Source organism: Argentina anserina, chromosome 1 (genome assembly GCF_933775445.1).
Source record: "Argentina anserina chromosome 1, drPotAnse1.1, whole genome shotgun sequence".
Lineage (NCBI taxonomy): Eukaryota > Viridiplantae > Streptophyta > Magnoliopsida > Rosales > Rosaceae > Argentina > Argentina anserina.
In genome coordinates, this window is record NC_065872.1 from 15,290,145 (window position 1) to 15,305,468 (window position 15,324).

Here is a 15,324-nt window from a genome sequence, read left to right on the forward strand (position 1 = left end):
TAGTCGCGGACAACTATATACGTGGTGCTATAGCTTGTCATACTCGGTAATGTTACATACCAGCTCGATGTGTTAGCGGTAATTCAGTTATTTTTATTTTTGTTAGAAAATTAGTAATATATTGCATTATATAATTTAATAAGCTGAATTATAAATAATTATAAAGCAGAAACTAAACATTTAACTCTAATAACGAAGAACATGAAAAGAAATTCAACCAAAATACTAAATGATTGGTGATGGAAGAACTAGTCGAGACGTGTGTGACACCACACTGTCCTTAAGACGTTTACCCCTCTTCTACCGGTGAAAGGATGATTAGCGCTTTTCTCTCAGGATACAACGACTAAACAATTCTAGGAAGTTGCACTACTAACTAGAATCCTCAACGAACTCGAAAGGTACATCTTTCTATCACCAGAGAACAGCTAAGAACTTTGAGAGTGGGAGAGTATATTGTTTTTCGAATGGATGATCTTACAAAGAAAGGATGGTGGCTATTATACAGTGAGGATTTGCAATCAACAATGAATAAGATGACTGTTATAGAAATCAAAATATCATAACATATATGAGTTACATATGTTACAAGCACTTATTTCAATCTGTTATAATTCTCCATAACACACAATAACATAGTTGTTACAAAAGAAGAATTTGAAACGTCCAAAACGAATTTTCGGAAATGCAAAAAGAATCTGCGTTCCGACCCTCAATTCGGTGTTGCATTCGTGTCCGCAGGTCGCACGGGCATACACGAGTTTCCCTTGTGACCTGAGATTTGCATCCCCCCTGCGCGTGCGCGAGATGGTATAAGGGGGCTTACACACTTTACAATTCATACACAATGGATTCTATATAAAGTCTTTTCAACCCTTCTCTTTTCCAATGTGGGACAAACACATTTCCCTCATTCTAAATAGCCATCTTTGAGTGACAATTTCTTATTGACCCACAAACCAAATTACGCAAACAAACATATGATCTTGTAGCCCTCATTATGGAGAACTCAAATCTATGTTCATCTTTGATTAATTATAATTTAACTTAATATAATTAATCAATTAAAATTTGGTTTTAAATGGTTTATTAACCATTTTTTCAACAATTCCCCACATGAATGAAATTGGCCACCAAAGACTCGATAGAATTTGGTGATAGATTTCTACGGTAGAAACCTGCATAGGATATGTAGGTTTGACCTTTTGAAACCTCCCTTATGAAAGTATGCTTACTTTACTAACTAAATAGTAGACGCGATGTCGTTGAACTATTCGTCATTTGTGTAAATGATGACATAGTTCACACATGAATCTCCCTGGTACACTTCGGTTCTCATTTTTTGTGCCCATTTTGGCCATGGAACACACGTCTATTTCTGCAAGTAGTTTGATAAGAGTTATGCCCTCATTTGGTGTACTTCAAGTTTGCGCAACGCTGTAATTGCAAGTACCATCTGTATGAAGGTTATTCTCGTCACAGGAGAATAAGTGTCAAAATAATCCAAACCCTCCTTTTGCTTATAGCCTTTAATAACAAGTCTAGCCTTGTATTTGTCTATTGACCCATCAGCTTTTAATTTTTTTTTGAAAATCCACTTGGAAGTCAAAGGCTTACACCCACGTGGCAAATCCACTAATTCCCAAGTGTGATTTTGCATGATAGAGTCAACCTCACTTTTGATTGCTTCTTTCCACAGAGGACCATCAGTAGAGCTTACTGCCTCTTTGAAGGTACGGGGATCACCTTCAACCATATATGACAGGAAGTCATGTCCATAAGATTTTGCGGTCCTTGCCCTTTTACTTCGTCTAGGTTCAACCTTAGCCTCAGACTTAGATTCAGACTCCGACTCAGATTCTTGATCCTAAGTATCATCATTTTCGGCTCGGTTGTCTTCACGTGCCCATTTAGAAGAATTAAATTCCTCTCTAGACTTCTGTGGAAATACATTTTCAAAGAATGATGCATTTCTCGATTCCATTATCGTATCCTTATGGATTTCAGGAATATTAGAATCATGGACTATGAATTGATAAGCCGAACTGTTATGTGCATATCTAATAAAGATGCAATCAACCGTTTTAGGCCCATTCTTCACATTTTTAGGTTTAGGAATTTTCACTTTTGCCAAACATCCCCATACTTTTAAGTATTTGTAGGATGGTTTTCTCCCTTTCCATAACTCATATGGAGTTTTCTCTTCTTTGTTTTTGGGCACCTTATTTAAAAGGTAATTTGCCGTGAGAATCGCGTCTCCCCACATGTTGGGTGGCATCCCAGAACTAAGTAGCATAGCATTCATCATATCCTTTAGAGTACGATTTTTGCGTTATGCTACACCATTAGATTGTGGTGAGTATGGAACAGTCTTTTGATGTATTATCTCATTCTGAGCACAAATCTCAGCAAATGGCGATTCATACTCACCCCCTCGGTCACTTCTTAATGCCTTAATTTTCTTGTTGAGTTGGTTCTCAACCTCATTTTTATAGAGAATGAACTTCTCTATAGCCTCACTTTTGCATTTTAGCAAATACACATAGCAATATTTCGTGCTATCATATATGAAGGTAATAAAGTATTTATTATTCCTCTAGATAACGTTGATTTTAAGTCACACACATCTGTATGAATCAGATCAAGGGGTTCACTGTTTCTTTCAATACTTTGGAAAGATGATCTAGTCAGTTTTGCCTCTACACAAGTTTTACACTTATGTTTTGAATCAATTTGGAATTTTAGTAAGTGTTCCATGTTAATTAACTTTCACAAAGTATTATAATTAACATGTTCTAGTCTACCATGCCATAAAGTGGAAGACTCAATCATGTAGGTGGAAGTAGAAGCTTCATTCATTTTCTTGATCATAGTCATTACATTCATTTTGATCATCCCACCCGATACATAGCCCTTACCCACAAACATTTCATTCTTGGATAAAACAAGTTTATCAGACTCTATCACTATGCGGAACCTATGAGAGTTAAGCAGTGCACCAGAAATCAGGTTTTTGCGGATCTCCGGAACATACAAGACATTGTTCAGAGTCAACTCATTTCCAGAGGTCATATTCAGAATCACCTTTCATTTCCCCTTGATGGCGGAGGTAGCAGAGTTCCCCATGTATAGAATCTCCCCTTCCTCAGATGGTTTGAAGATGGAGAACATCTTCTTATCAGCACAAACATGCTTGGTGGCTCTAGTGTCCATCCACCATTCCTTGGGATTTGAATCCACCATGTTCATCTCAGATACCATGCAACAGAGGTTCATGTATGCAACATCCTGAGTGACAGCTTCAATCAGGTTTGTCTTCTTCTTTTTATTCCTCTTCGGTTTGTTGCAGTCGACAGACTTGTCACCAGTCTTGTCACAGTTGTAGCACTTGCCTTTAAACCTTGGCTTCTTGGAGATGCCTCCTTTCGGCCCCAGCTTGGACTCTTGATACTTGCCTTTCTTGTTTTTGGAACCTTGACCATGTTCCATCATGTTTTCCTTGACAGAGACGCCATTGATCCATGCTTTCTTTTCGGATCCTCGGTTGTCTTCCTCAATGCGAAGCCTAACCTCTAGATCTTTCATGGTCATTTCCTTTCGCTTGTGCTTCAAATAATTCTTGAAGTCCTTCCAAGCAGGTGGTAACTTTTCAATAGCACATGCCACTTGAAAACTTTCACCTAGATGCATTCCTTCAGCGTGAATCTTTTGCAGGATTAGCTGAATCTCAGAGAATTGTCTCATCACGGTCTTGGAATCTACCATTCTATAATCAAGGAAGCGGCCCACGATAAACTTCTTGGCGCCGGCATCCTCGGTCTTATATTTTTTCTCCAAGGATTCTCATAGCTCATTTGCCGTTCCCATGCTAATGTGCACATTGTACAATGAGTCGGCTAGACCATTCATGATATAATTCCTACATAAGTAGTCAAAATTATTCCATGCATTCACAGCATCAATCTTTGCTTGATCGCCTTGGTCATCTTCCTTGAACTCAGGAGCATTCTCCGTCAGAAATCTTGTCAGATTCAGAGTGGTCAGATAAAACATCATCTTTTATTGCCACCTCTTGAAATGCAAACCGTTGAACTTCTCAGGCTTTTCCCCATGGGATACTGAGACAGGTACATCGGGAGCAACAAGCACAGTTGGCACCAAAGGTCCCTTACTATTTCCAGAATTTTCTCTGTTAGTCATTTTCGGAAACTTAAACACACACACAAGGTGTAAGTTTACTCGAAAGTTTGTAGAAAAATATCGAATACAAATTATATAAGCAATATCAAATTAAACGTCTTAAGATTGTTAGAAAATCTGTGATATATTGTATATATAATTTAATAAACTGAATTATAAATAATTATAAAGCAAAAACTAAACATATAACTCTAATAACGAAGAACATGAAAAGAAATTCAATCAAAATACCAAACGATTGGTAATGGAAGAACTAGTTGAGACGTGTGTGACATCACACTGTCCTTAAGACGTTTATGCCTCCTCTACCGGTGCAAGGATGCTTGGCGCTTGTCTCCTAGGATACAACGACTAAACAATTCTAGGAAGTTGTACTACTAATTAGAACCCTCAACGAACTCGAAAGGTACCTCTTTCTATCACCAGAGAACAGCTAAGAACTTTGAGAGTGGGAGAGCATATTGTGTTTCGAATGGATGATCTTACAAAGAAAGGATGGTGGCTATTTATACAGTGAGGATTTACAATCAGCAATGAATAAAATGGCTGTTATAGAAATCAAAATATCATAACATATATGAGTTACTTATGTTACAAGCACAGATTTCAATCTGTTATAATTCTCCATAACACACAATAACATAGTTGTTACAAAAAAAGAATTTGAACAGTCAAGAGAATTTGAAACGTCCAAAACGAATTTTCGGAAATACAAAAAGAATCTACGTTCTGACCCTCAATTCGGTGTTGCATTCGTGTTCGCATGTCACACGGGCATACACGAGTTTTCATTGTGACCTGAGATTTGTACCCCCCTGCGCGTGCGCGAGATGGTATAAGGGGGCTTACACACTTTACAATCCATACACAATGGATTCTATATAAAGTCTTTTCAACCCTTCTATTTTCTAATGTGGGACAAACACTTTTCCCTCATTCTAAGTAGTCATCTTGGAGTGACAATTTCTTATTCACACACAAACCAAATTACACAAACAAACATATGATCTTGTAGCCCTCATTATGGAGAACTCAAATCTATGTTCATCTTTGATTAATTATAAGTTTAACTTAATTTAATTAATCAATTAAATTTTGGTTTTAAATAGTTTATTAACCATTTTTCCAACAACATGGTGGTTATATATCCCTCATTCTAGATATAAATAGTTATGCACTCATGTGATTTTTTTTTAACAATGGGTTAAAAGGCACAAAATAGAAATGGACATATTAGAATAAGATAGCATAGTATCATTTGGTCTAGTGACATAGTCTCTCCTTGTTAATTGGGAAGTCTTGAGTTCAACTCACAACATACTCGTTACATTGAAAGTTGTTTACCCGATAAATAAAAAATAAGATAATTCATTAACCATTTGACTCGGTTGTCCATGATAGACAAATTTAAGCCAATCCAGATTCAAGTGAAGCAAATCATATCTGATTTTTCAGAGCCAAAATCCTCGTCAAACTTGAAGGTAGGTTGTTCTCTCTTTTACCAATTACCATATGAGATAATATATGCGTACTCAACACTGTTATTGTGGCAGCGAGGTGTATATTGTAATAGTAACGGCTACCAAATAGCGAAACTTGGAGAGTTTGAGCCTTCAAAGCTTTATTTGCCATCTTCAAAATAGAGAACGACGTTGGCGCATTAGGGTAGCCATCACGCCGATGAGAATCAAATGCTTTGATTCACAAATAAACTTGTGAATAGAGGTGCAACAAGCTGCGTTGAAACCTTATGACTAGGTTTTGAACTCACTAGCTAGCTAGCAGCCTCTTTAATTAAGATGGCGCGGAGGACCAAGAACGTCTTGCCCTCTACGGCTTAGGAAAAAAAACTTACAAATATGGCTACAGAAAATTCACAAGAATATGAATCAGAGAGGATAAGGTTTGTATGATTATCAAATTACATGTCCTTGCAAATATGTATAAGCAATAATAAATGAAAATGTACGTAGCTTTGAGCACGTAGTTTTGGTCATGGGATCTGTGGTATGCCGAACATAAAATTACATGATAATTTAATTAATAGAATTAATGTATCACGGGACATGATCATTATTAATAGAAATATGACATAAATTTTATAAGAAGATGAATCAGATCAATAATAATATTTGTATAATTATTAAAGTACATGTCCTCGCAAACATGTATAATTGTATAAGTAAAAATAAATGAAGAATACGTAGTTTTGAACAAGGACGTGAGAGGGGTCACTTGACCTTGCTCACCTTGTTGACAAAGTCCATAACATCTATAGTTTTTTGCTTGTTTGTAAGAGAAAATAGCTCATATGACTCAATTTGCCCCTTCTAAAATCAGTTAAAGAGTTCATGTTAACCAACTTATGACACCTTAATGTAAGAAATAATTGGGTTTCTTTTGATTCGTTCATCTCATGCACACTTCCTATTGTTTTAATTTTGTTACTCAAGGAAAATCCTTCATTCTGAAATATGTTCATAAATATATGATTCTTTATCGGTCAATTAATGTAGAGTATTTAAAAACCACTTGATTAATTTTAACTTAATCAACTAACTATATGTGTGCAACTTGACCTCTCCTCATCTATTTTTCTAGCTACGCCACTGGTTTTTAGCATGTAGTTTTGGTCACGAAGTCCCCATCATTTCTCATATTCATCTAGTGCCTCAGCATATATACCTCTTGCCCCTCTTGGCATCAAAGCTTCCCCACTCTAGTGGATTTTTCTTCTTCTTTGGTACGGCCTCTCTACTCTACTGATAGTGCTGCATTTAATTGCCAGGGATATTTAAGGCAATTATTAGGTGGGGATGCTTTGAAAATTCTGTGCCCTATCGTCCTCTGGGCTCTGGCAGCTGATGACATCACTTTCAGAAGCTACCTACATACTTTTTAGCATAGATTTCCCGGTTCCAGTTCCCATAAGTTTCCCATCGAAAAAGATAAAGAGCTCCCAAAAGTTGGGATCATTATCACCTCACACTCCAAAAATTTGATCCATTATTTGAAGAGCAACATAATTTGGCACTGTGGGATAAATTAATAGTTGTACTTTTATAATTAAGGATTAAATTTAGTTTATTGAGTTATCAGATTGAGATATTTTGATATCAAATTTCATCGTGTTGGTACGTATGTTTTCAATCCAAGTTCAAATTTGAACTCGGCGCATAGTATGACATATTTTATATTATGCATCCGTTGGAGACTTGGAATCGACATACATACCCTCCCTTTCAAAAAAATAATAATATGATTATGTATTAATTATCACATAACTGGATAGGGAGCAAGTGATATCATATTTCCCTATTTGATACCAATTTTATAATTTTGAGACTTGCATAATACTAGTTGAGAGCTATGTAGGACATGTACATTCACTCACGTATCGCGTGTCCGACACGATACGGCCAGACACACATATAATACGTACGGACAAGCGTATTGTTTTCGGTATTGTTTTCGGATATGTAATGGACATTCAGATAAAAATGCACATGGTGTGATTCGAATTTGAGTTGTCAATGCACATGGGGAACTCCTCACCATTTCTACTTAAATGTTTTTGTTAATAGTTATGCACAATTTAATATATATAACAATCTAAATAGTTCTATAGAATATAAATATTTTTTTTAAGTTTATCAATATCTTTTTTTATAATGTCAAATTTTCCTCAAAAATCAATATTTTTAGTCATTGGTTTAACTCTTTGTTTAAATATTTTAAATTAAGAAATTATATCACTTATGTTTTAATTTTTTTAATATTCATATATAATAAAAATAATAGTTAAGTAACGTGTTTACAATGTGTCAGTATCCAAAAACATTTGATTTGTTGTGTCCTCGTATCGTATTGTGTCAGATACGGACACAAGTGTACGTATCCTTGCTACTTAGGTTGAGAGTATATGTATCAAACAAGTCATGTTAAAGTATCTTCTCAATTGTGGATCAGGTCTAATTCTCTAAATAACAAGAATTTCTACACATGAACTCACGAAGAGATTGCATAATTCGCATTCAATGACCATCCCTCACCGAATGACGTATCAGAGTACGTGCTTCATCAAAAAAGCTAATGACAATCAATTATCAAGTGACGTTTGTTTGTAAAACACCTCGTCAATAAATATTCTAACACAACCTTCTTTTTTGGTAATGAATATTCTAATATAACCTGGAAACTGATATGATTCAGCATAATGACTAGGGTCATAAACGGCATTGAAGAAAATGATATTTTATTTTTTATGTGTTTTTTTGGTGAGGGATAATGAGACATTATTCTACCTAAATGGAAAAAAAATGTATTATATTATATTATATGATATTTTTGAGAGAAAAGGATGGACAAACGAAATGTCCTAATCCATAGAGAGCCCTCAATCCCTTGCTCACTACTCACTGCACTAGGCTTTGTCACTAGTCACCACTACTCACTTTACTCTCACCTGCCCACACGTTTCCATTGCCCACTTGACAAAGGTTGGCTGCGTCTCTCTCTCCTACCTCGCCTCAATCTATTATCTTTCCGCGCTTTCGTCATTTATTGACAACGTCGGAGTTGATTCATGGTTTATGAACATGACCGTCACCTATGTAAGGTAAAAACATGACTCTTTCTTTGCCTGGTTTAGCAACAAAAGTGATGGGTAGGTAAACTGTGTGAACATAACCCACAATGAGACTCATTCTTGGCACGTTTTATGAACAACAACAAATGCTTACACTTACTAGAGAAGCGAAATGCATACACCATAGTTTGTAATTTACACTTATTTTCCATTTTTTGGAGTCAAATTTCTGATGAAGATACATACTTCATATTGAAAGTGACAAAATTAAAGCTAATTAAAAATCATGGAGTGTCAATTGTAAAACGAGAAGTGTAGATTTCACTCCACTTTGATTGCTATGATCATCTTTAGTAATCTTCATTAACAATTAATTCAAGCTTTAGAGGAAAAAGTAGTCACTGAGACAATAAATATGATATACAACCAAATCCGAGATGAAATATTTCATTTATTTGGCATTTACTACAATAATTTGAAAATAGTTAAAATCCTACATTTTCAAATTATTCGTGAACCGAAAGCGAGTGTCAAATCAATTTATGAAATTACGACGCATCGATTACTCACACACGCACCAACGTAACCAAATTTCTAAAAAGACGAGACGATCAGAGGAAGCTTATGATTCCGATATCCCAAATTCCTTCAAAATTCCAATATCCCGGGTTCCTTCAAATTCCGATATCCCTTTTTGCACCCCCGCACGCATTGCGTTTGATACAAGTGGGTCTAAAAAACACACACACCCATCTATTCACTACTCTCGTCAAGTAACGTAACCACGCGTCTTTTGTACCCATACCATCTTCGTATTCCGTATGCCCCTCCAAAGTATAATACACGCCAACCAGTACACCCTCCACGTCACCATCTACCCCCCGCTTTTATCCAACGACCGGCTGCCGTCCCCCATTCTCTCTCTCTCTCTGTCCTAAGCCTCTCCGCTGAGCTGTGCCACACTGTTCTCTCCGGGGACCCACACACTCTCCCATCGGGCCCCACCTCCTTCCTTCTCTCTCTCAAAAAGTCTCCGCTTCTTCTTCTCCGATATAAAACCAATCCCCACCCCCCAAAATCGGAAGCACTTTGTTTTCTTCTCTCTCTCTCTCTCTCCCTCAAATTCTCACCTCCCAAATATTTCGCGATCAAAATTCTAGAAATTTCGGAACACCTGAGCTGAAACAGCTTTTGAGAGATATGCCTGCGTGGTGGCAAAGGAAGTCAACGAAGACCAAGACCGAGACGACGCCGGAGAAGTCGCCCAACCCTTACAGCAACCGCGGCCTCACGTCGCCGCTGCTCAAGGCCAAGAGGGACCGGAGCTTCGACGAGGCCACTCCACGTGGCTCGCCGAGGGCGGCGGGGAGCAGGGATTTGGGGACGGTTATTATAAGCGGGCCGTCGTCCGGGTTCTCTGGTTTCGACTCCGACGGCGGCTCCAAAGGACACCCGCTGCCGCGGCCGTCGGTGTCGTCGCCGCACAGGGCGGGAAATGATCAGGTGGTTGGGTTGGGATCTGCGTCGGGATCGGTTTCGAGTGGGACCTCGTCGGTGTCGAGCTCCGACGAGCAGCCGGTTCAGCACGACCCGGGTCCATTTGGGGCTTTCAGGTTAATTTGGATTTTTGGGGCTTTTCGCTGTTTTGATTGGAATTGATTGCAGACATGAACAGTCTTTGGGGTAGAGCAGTTGTGAATTTATAGGGAGTTGGTATGTGTCAAAATTGGTAACTTTTTGCTTTCAAATTTGGATTTGGGGGTTTTTTAATTCACTTACTATATCTGAGTTAGCAAAATTAGTAATTTACTGTCAGAAAAATCAAGTCTTTTGCTTCAGAAATTGGATTGGTTTGCACATGGGGTAACATTGTCAGTTAAATTGTAACTCTCACTTGTTGGTTTATGCTATTTTTACTGATTTTTATATCTGAAGTTTCCATCTTTCTGCGATTTGTATCTTCATTCGAAAACCATAGTGACACTATTATCTGCATTGCTGAATGTTGTTACTGTGCCAGAGTTAATGGTGAAGCCAAGTTCGGCGCGAGGCCGAGGAGTCCAGGTCCAGGATCTAGGGGGCCAACTAGCCCAACATCTCCTCTTCATGCGCGTTTGGGAGGTATGAGTTTGGAGTCTCCAAATGGGAAGCCAGACGATGGGAAGAGTGTATGCCATCCACTTCCTCGCCCTCCCGGCTCTCCTACTAGCCCTACTACTTCCTTGCCCAGCAGAACGGGTAGTGGAGTCAATGAAAGTATAGCCTGTGCCCTGTCAAAGTGGAAGAAGGGAAGGCTTCTTGGGAGGGGGACTTTTGGTCATGTTTATGTCGGATTCAATAGGTAAGGTTTATTTTTCTATGAGGATCATGTATGCTTGATTGATAAGGGCTAATAACCATCTTTACATTACCTGAGATTTAGCAAAACATCTGATCTTTTCCTTATATTTGTTATTACATGATATTCTTATCCTGAATATAAATTTGCGACTGTGACAGTGAAAGTGGGCAAATGTGTGCAATTAAAGAAGTCAGGCTTATCACCGATGATCAGTCACTAAAAGAATGTCTTAAGCAACTGAACCAGGTAATGTATCTCTGCATATGTCATGCATAATGCCTTTCCCCCGGTCTCCAAGTTGGTAATAGCTTCTCACTATCTTGATTTCTCTTTGTTCGCAACAGGAAATAAATTTGCTAAGTCAGCTCTCCCATCCCAACATTGTAAGATATCATGGAAGTGAAATGGTAAGAGTTGTTGTGAACTTTAGTTTCTGCTTAGAACTAAGGATATTATTATTATTATTATTATTATTTATTGAGTTTGAATATTGATTTCTGCTCAATAGTGACTATGACTACATATTCTCAGGGTGAAGAGGCACTTTCAGTTTATCTGGAGTATGTCTCCGGTGGCTCAATTCATAAATTGCTTCAAGAATATGGTGCCTTTAAGGAACCTGTCATTCAAAATTATACTAGACAGATTTTATCTGGTCTGGCCTACTTACACGGCAGAAATACAGTTCATAGGTATGTCGTTTACAGTACCATTAGCATCTTCTCTTCTTCTTCTTTTTTTTTCGGTCAATCTCATAGGGTGACCATAAGTCTTCAATTGTTTTGTTAATTATAATCTGCGCTCTTACTTTTGTTTTCTTTTTTTGAAATTTCTTGACTTTGACTTGACTGTTATTATTTTATTATAAATTGTTTTTCTGGCTGGTTTCTTTTCTTTTTATCTTTCATATTATCTTTTAATTATATTACTCATCTGTTATCCCTTCATAACTGTTTCACCACTTCCTTGCAGGGACATCAAAGGTGCAAACATATTAGTGGACCCTAATGGTGAAATCAAGTTGGCAGACTTCGGCATGGCAAAACATGTACGTTTCTTTTATCTTCTGCACAATAAATTCTTAATTAAATTAACAAGGTATCAACTTGACAAGTCAAACATAAATGTTCCTAGGAAGAGTAAGTGGGATACGTTTAGCTATATTATGCTCCATTTTCAAGTAAAGATGGGGAGGTTATAAAGTAATCATCAGGATGATCATGTGGATTTAATATAGGAGAAGTCTGCATGTTTCCTTTCATTCATTTTGTATGTTGATATTGACTAGTTAAGTATAAGAACAGTGTGATTTTTACTTTTACTTCTTAGTAATCAATAATCATAACTCAAAGCTGGCAAACCTGATGATTTTCTGTTCTGAATTAGATTACAAATTGTGCTTCAATGCTGTCATTCAAAGGAAGCCCTTACTGGATGGCCCCTGAGGTAATCTTTTCCACATATTTGGTTCTCCCTAATGCATCATCGCTTCCCGCTTTTACCTTCCTTCATATGGTATTATGAGTTACCGGTTCAATAAAGTGGGAGTTTCTCATGGTTCATGTAATCTCGTCTTCAGGTTGTAATGAATACAAATGGCTATAGTCTCGCAGTGGATATATGGAGCTTGGGGTGTACTATTCTTGAAATGGCGACTTCAAAACCTCCATGGAGCCAGTATGAAGGGGTGAGATATACTGTTCAGAATACATCTCTTTACAATTTTATTTTCTATCATCAAATTTTTGATGATGCAATGATGGATTCAACAGGTGGCTGCAATATTTAAGATTGGAAACAGCAAAGACATGCCGGATATTCCTGATTATCTTTCCCATGAAGCAAAGAATTTCGTGAGGCTGTGCTTGCAGCGTAATCCATCAGAGCGTCCTACTGCTTCTCAATTGCTAGATCACCCTTTCATTAGAGAGCAAATGACAACAAGGAGTTCAAATATCAAGCTAACCAAGGATGCGTTTCCATATGCCTTTGATGGAAGCAGGACCCCGGTAAAGCCTTTAGATCTTGTCTGGTAAAAGTTAAGATAGATTTATGTCTGGGACCACATGTGAAACTGCCTGCGATGAAACCCTCATTTTAACTGTTAAGTCAATGTACATCTTTTCTACTCCAACCCTCCATGCTTCTTTGCTCTACATTTAATATGTTGACCTTTCTTACTTAGAGTATGAGCCATTGTAGTGCTGTACTACTCGAGATCACATCTATCTTTGTGCTTTAGTTTTTGGTCTTTTTTTATTCCATTAAGAACACATGGGAAAATGTATAGTAGCTACAAAATGTGGGCATATTGTGCTTTAGTTTTTGGTCTTTTTTTTATTCCATTAAGAACACATGGGAAAATGTATGGTAGCTACAAAATATGGGCATATTGTAATCAGTGCTGACTAGAATGATGTTATATTTTAGAACATTTTATCAGAACTGGGACATGTCTGACTCAATTTTGTTTATAACTTTTTCTTCCTGAACAGCCAATACTAGAGTTGCATTCAAGCAGAACAAACATCACCTTGGGTGATGCAGATCATACAATTAAACCTGCAGTAACAACCTCAACTAGGGCTATACGGAGCCCCAGGTAAAGATACTCTGCTTTTGTATCCTCGTGTCTTTAATCTATACTACTGAAAGTACTTGACTTTTTATCATTTCCATATATGCAGAGACAATGCAAGAATGATTACATCTTTGCCTGTGTCTCCTTGTTCAAGCCCTTTACGACAATATGGACCAGCGCACAAGAGCTGTTTTCTTTCTCCTCCTCACCCAACTTATGCCATGATGGGACAGAGTAATTACAATGTGAATGAGTACTCGTCATACACAACAAGACCAAACATATCATACACTCTCGAACCTTGGCGAGAAAATTTTCTACTTAGACCCCAAACACCAGGTGGATCACCAAGAACAAGACCCATTTAAATGTACATACCATGGAGACAAAGTTAATCGACTGTCCCCATAATGCTTGATGAACTGGAGTGATGCTAATTTTAGAAGGAAATCTCTTTCATGCTCCCCATTTAGCGATTTTGGTTGTATATGCTACATTCCCTAGGAGCTACAAGATTGTTATGTAAGGGAAGATGGGAGAGATGCTGGAGTGGTCATGGGGATATGCTGGATTTGTTAATCCAGCCACCAACATAAATATCATCCTCATTGTTGTAAAATGTAAATGGAAGCTGGTCCAGTTTGTAACTTTTATGTTCTATATTGATGTTGGCGAAAGTTACTGTCTATCAGCTGGTTAATTGTTAGATGCATGAAGATATTGATTGTCCAGATAATTGGGTTGTACCAATGTGTGCTCGCGAACTCTGCTCTCTGAGGAAGTGGAAGTTGGTAAACTATATCATTCAGCAATACCTCTAATTTCTCACTCCTACTCGTTGCGTAGAAAAAAAACCTTGTTTTCTCTCGTGAAAGGTTTCTCTGAGTGTCCCATAGGTGTATGGCACCAACAGGCCAACCTTGGTTCACCTTTGCTTATATCTCTTCTTCCTTTTTTTTTTTTGGTCAATTGCCTATATCTCTTCAAACAAGAGTGGAGATGATAAATGAAACAAGCAGAACATTGCAAGTGCGAAAGACTCGGACAACAAGCAACGTTAACAATGTCTGGAAAATTAACAACAATGCCAATTAAAGAACGTAACAAGTTTAGAAGAAAAAACAAGTTCAGAGTACGCATATGTGCTTATTCCAACAACTACGAAGATCAGGAACTCGGAAAGTAGATCCTTGGGGAATAGGAATGGAAATGAGCATGAACAATGAACAGCCAACGCTAGTTACGCTACCATGCCACTAGCCCCTTGTCGATCTCCTCTAGGTCATTCGATACTACTTGAAATGTAAGTGTTCAAAGTAGGGTTCGAAAAAATGGGAGAGGCTCATATATGTAGAACATATAGAGAGATCCCAATTTGAAGGGAAACTTCAATTGCAAAATGCAAAAAAGTGCATGCAAGTTAGAAAAAAATGCAAGTCATTCAGAGAAAGTTTAGATATGCTTGATGCACCAAATTGACCTAAGGTACCATATTGATCGCACAGTATTCATCCAACTACCAATATATCAAAACATAGCTCAGAAAATAGGCAAATGACATTCCAAAAACCCTAATGAAATGAAAGATGAAATATAAATAGATGGAGTCCAAAA

At 37.6% G+C, this 15,324-nt stretch overlaps 1 protein-coding gene across 1 annotated transcript; it reads left to right on the forward strand.

Annotated features, from left to right (window-relative positions):
- The first annotated feature begins 9,892 nt into the window (after positions 1 to 9,892).
- Positions 9,893 to 14,396, forward strand: LOC126805033 (mitogen-activated protein kinase kinase kinase 3). The gene is made up of 11 exons (XM_050532122.1): positions 9,893 to 10,401; positions 10,809 to 11,129; positions 11,288 to 11,375; positions 11,474 to 11,536; positions 11,661 to 11,821; positions 12,102 to 12,177; positions 12,516 to 12,575; positions 12,709 to 12,816; positions 12,902 to 13,138; positions 13,625 to 13,731; positions 13,817 to 14,396. Exons 1-11 carry the CDS (start codon positions 9,989 to 9,991, stop codon positions 14,076 to 14,078), a joined length of 1,896 nt encoding a protein of 631 aa, XP_050388079.1. The 5' UTR covers positions 9,893 to 9,988; the 3' UTR covers positions 14,079 to 14,396.
- The last annotated feature ends 928 nt before the right edge of the window (positions 14,397 to 15,324 follow it).

Coding starts and splice junctions, on each gene's coding strand:
- LOC126805033 (XM_050532122.1), top strand. CDS start 9,989: ATGCCTGCGTGGTGGCAAAGGAAGTCAACGAAGACCAAGACCGAGACG. Junction 10,402..10,808: donor GGTCCATTTGGGGCTTTCAG/GTTAATTTGGAT, acceptor TTACTGTGCCAG/AGTTAATGGTGAAGCCAAGT. Junction 12,817..12,901: donor CATGGAGCCAGTATGAAGGG/GTGAGATATACT, acceptor TGGATTCAACAG/GTGGCTGCAATATTTAAGAT.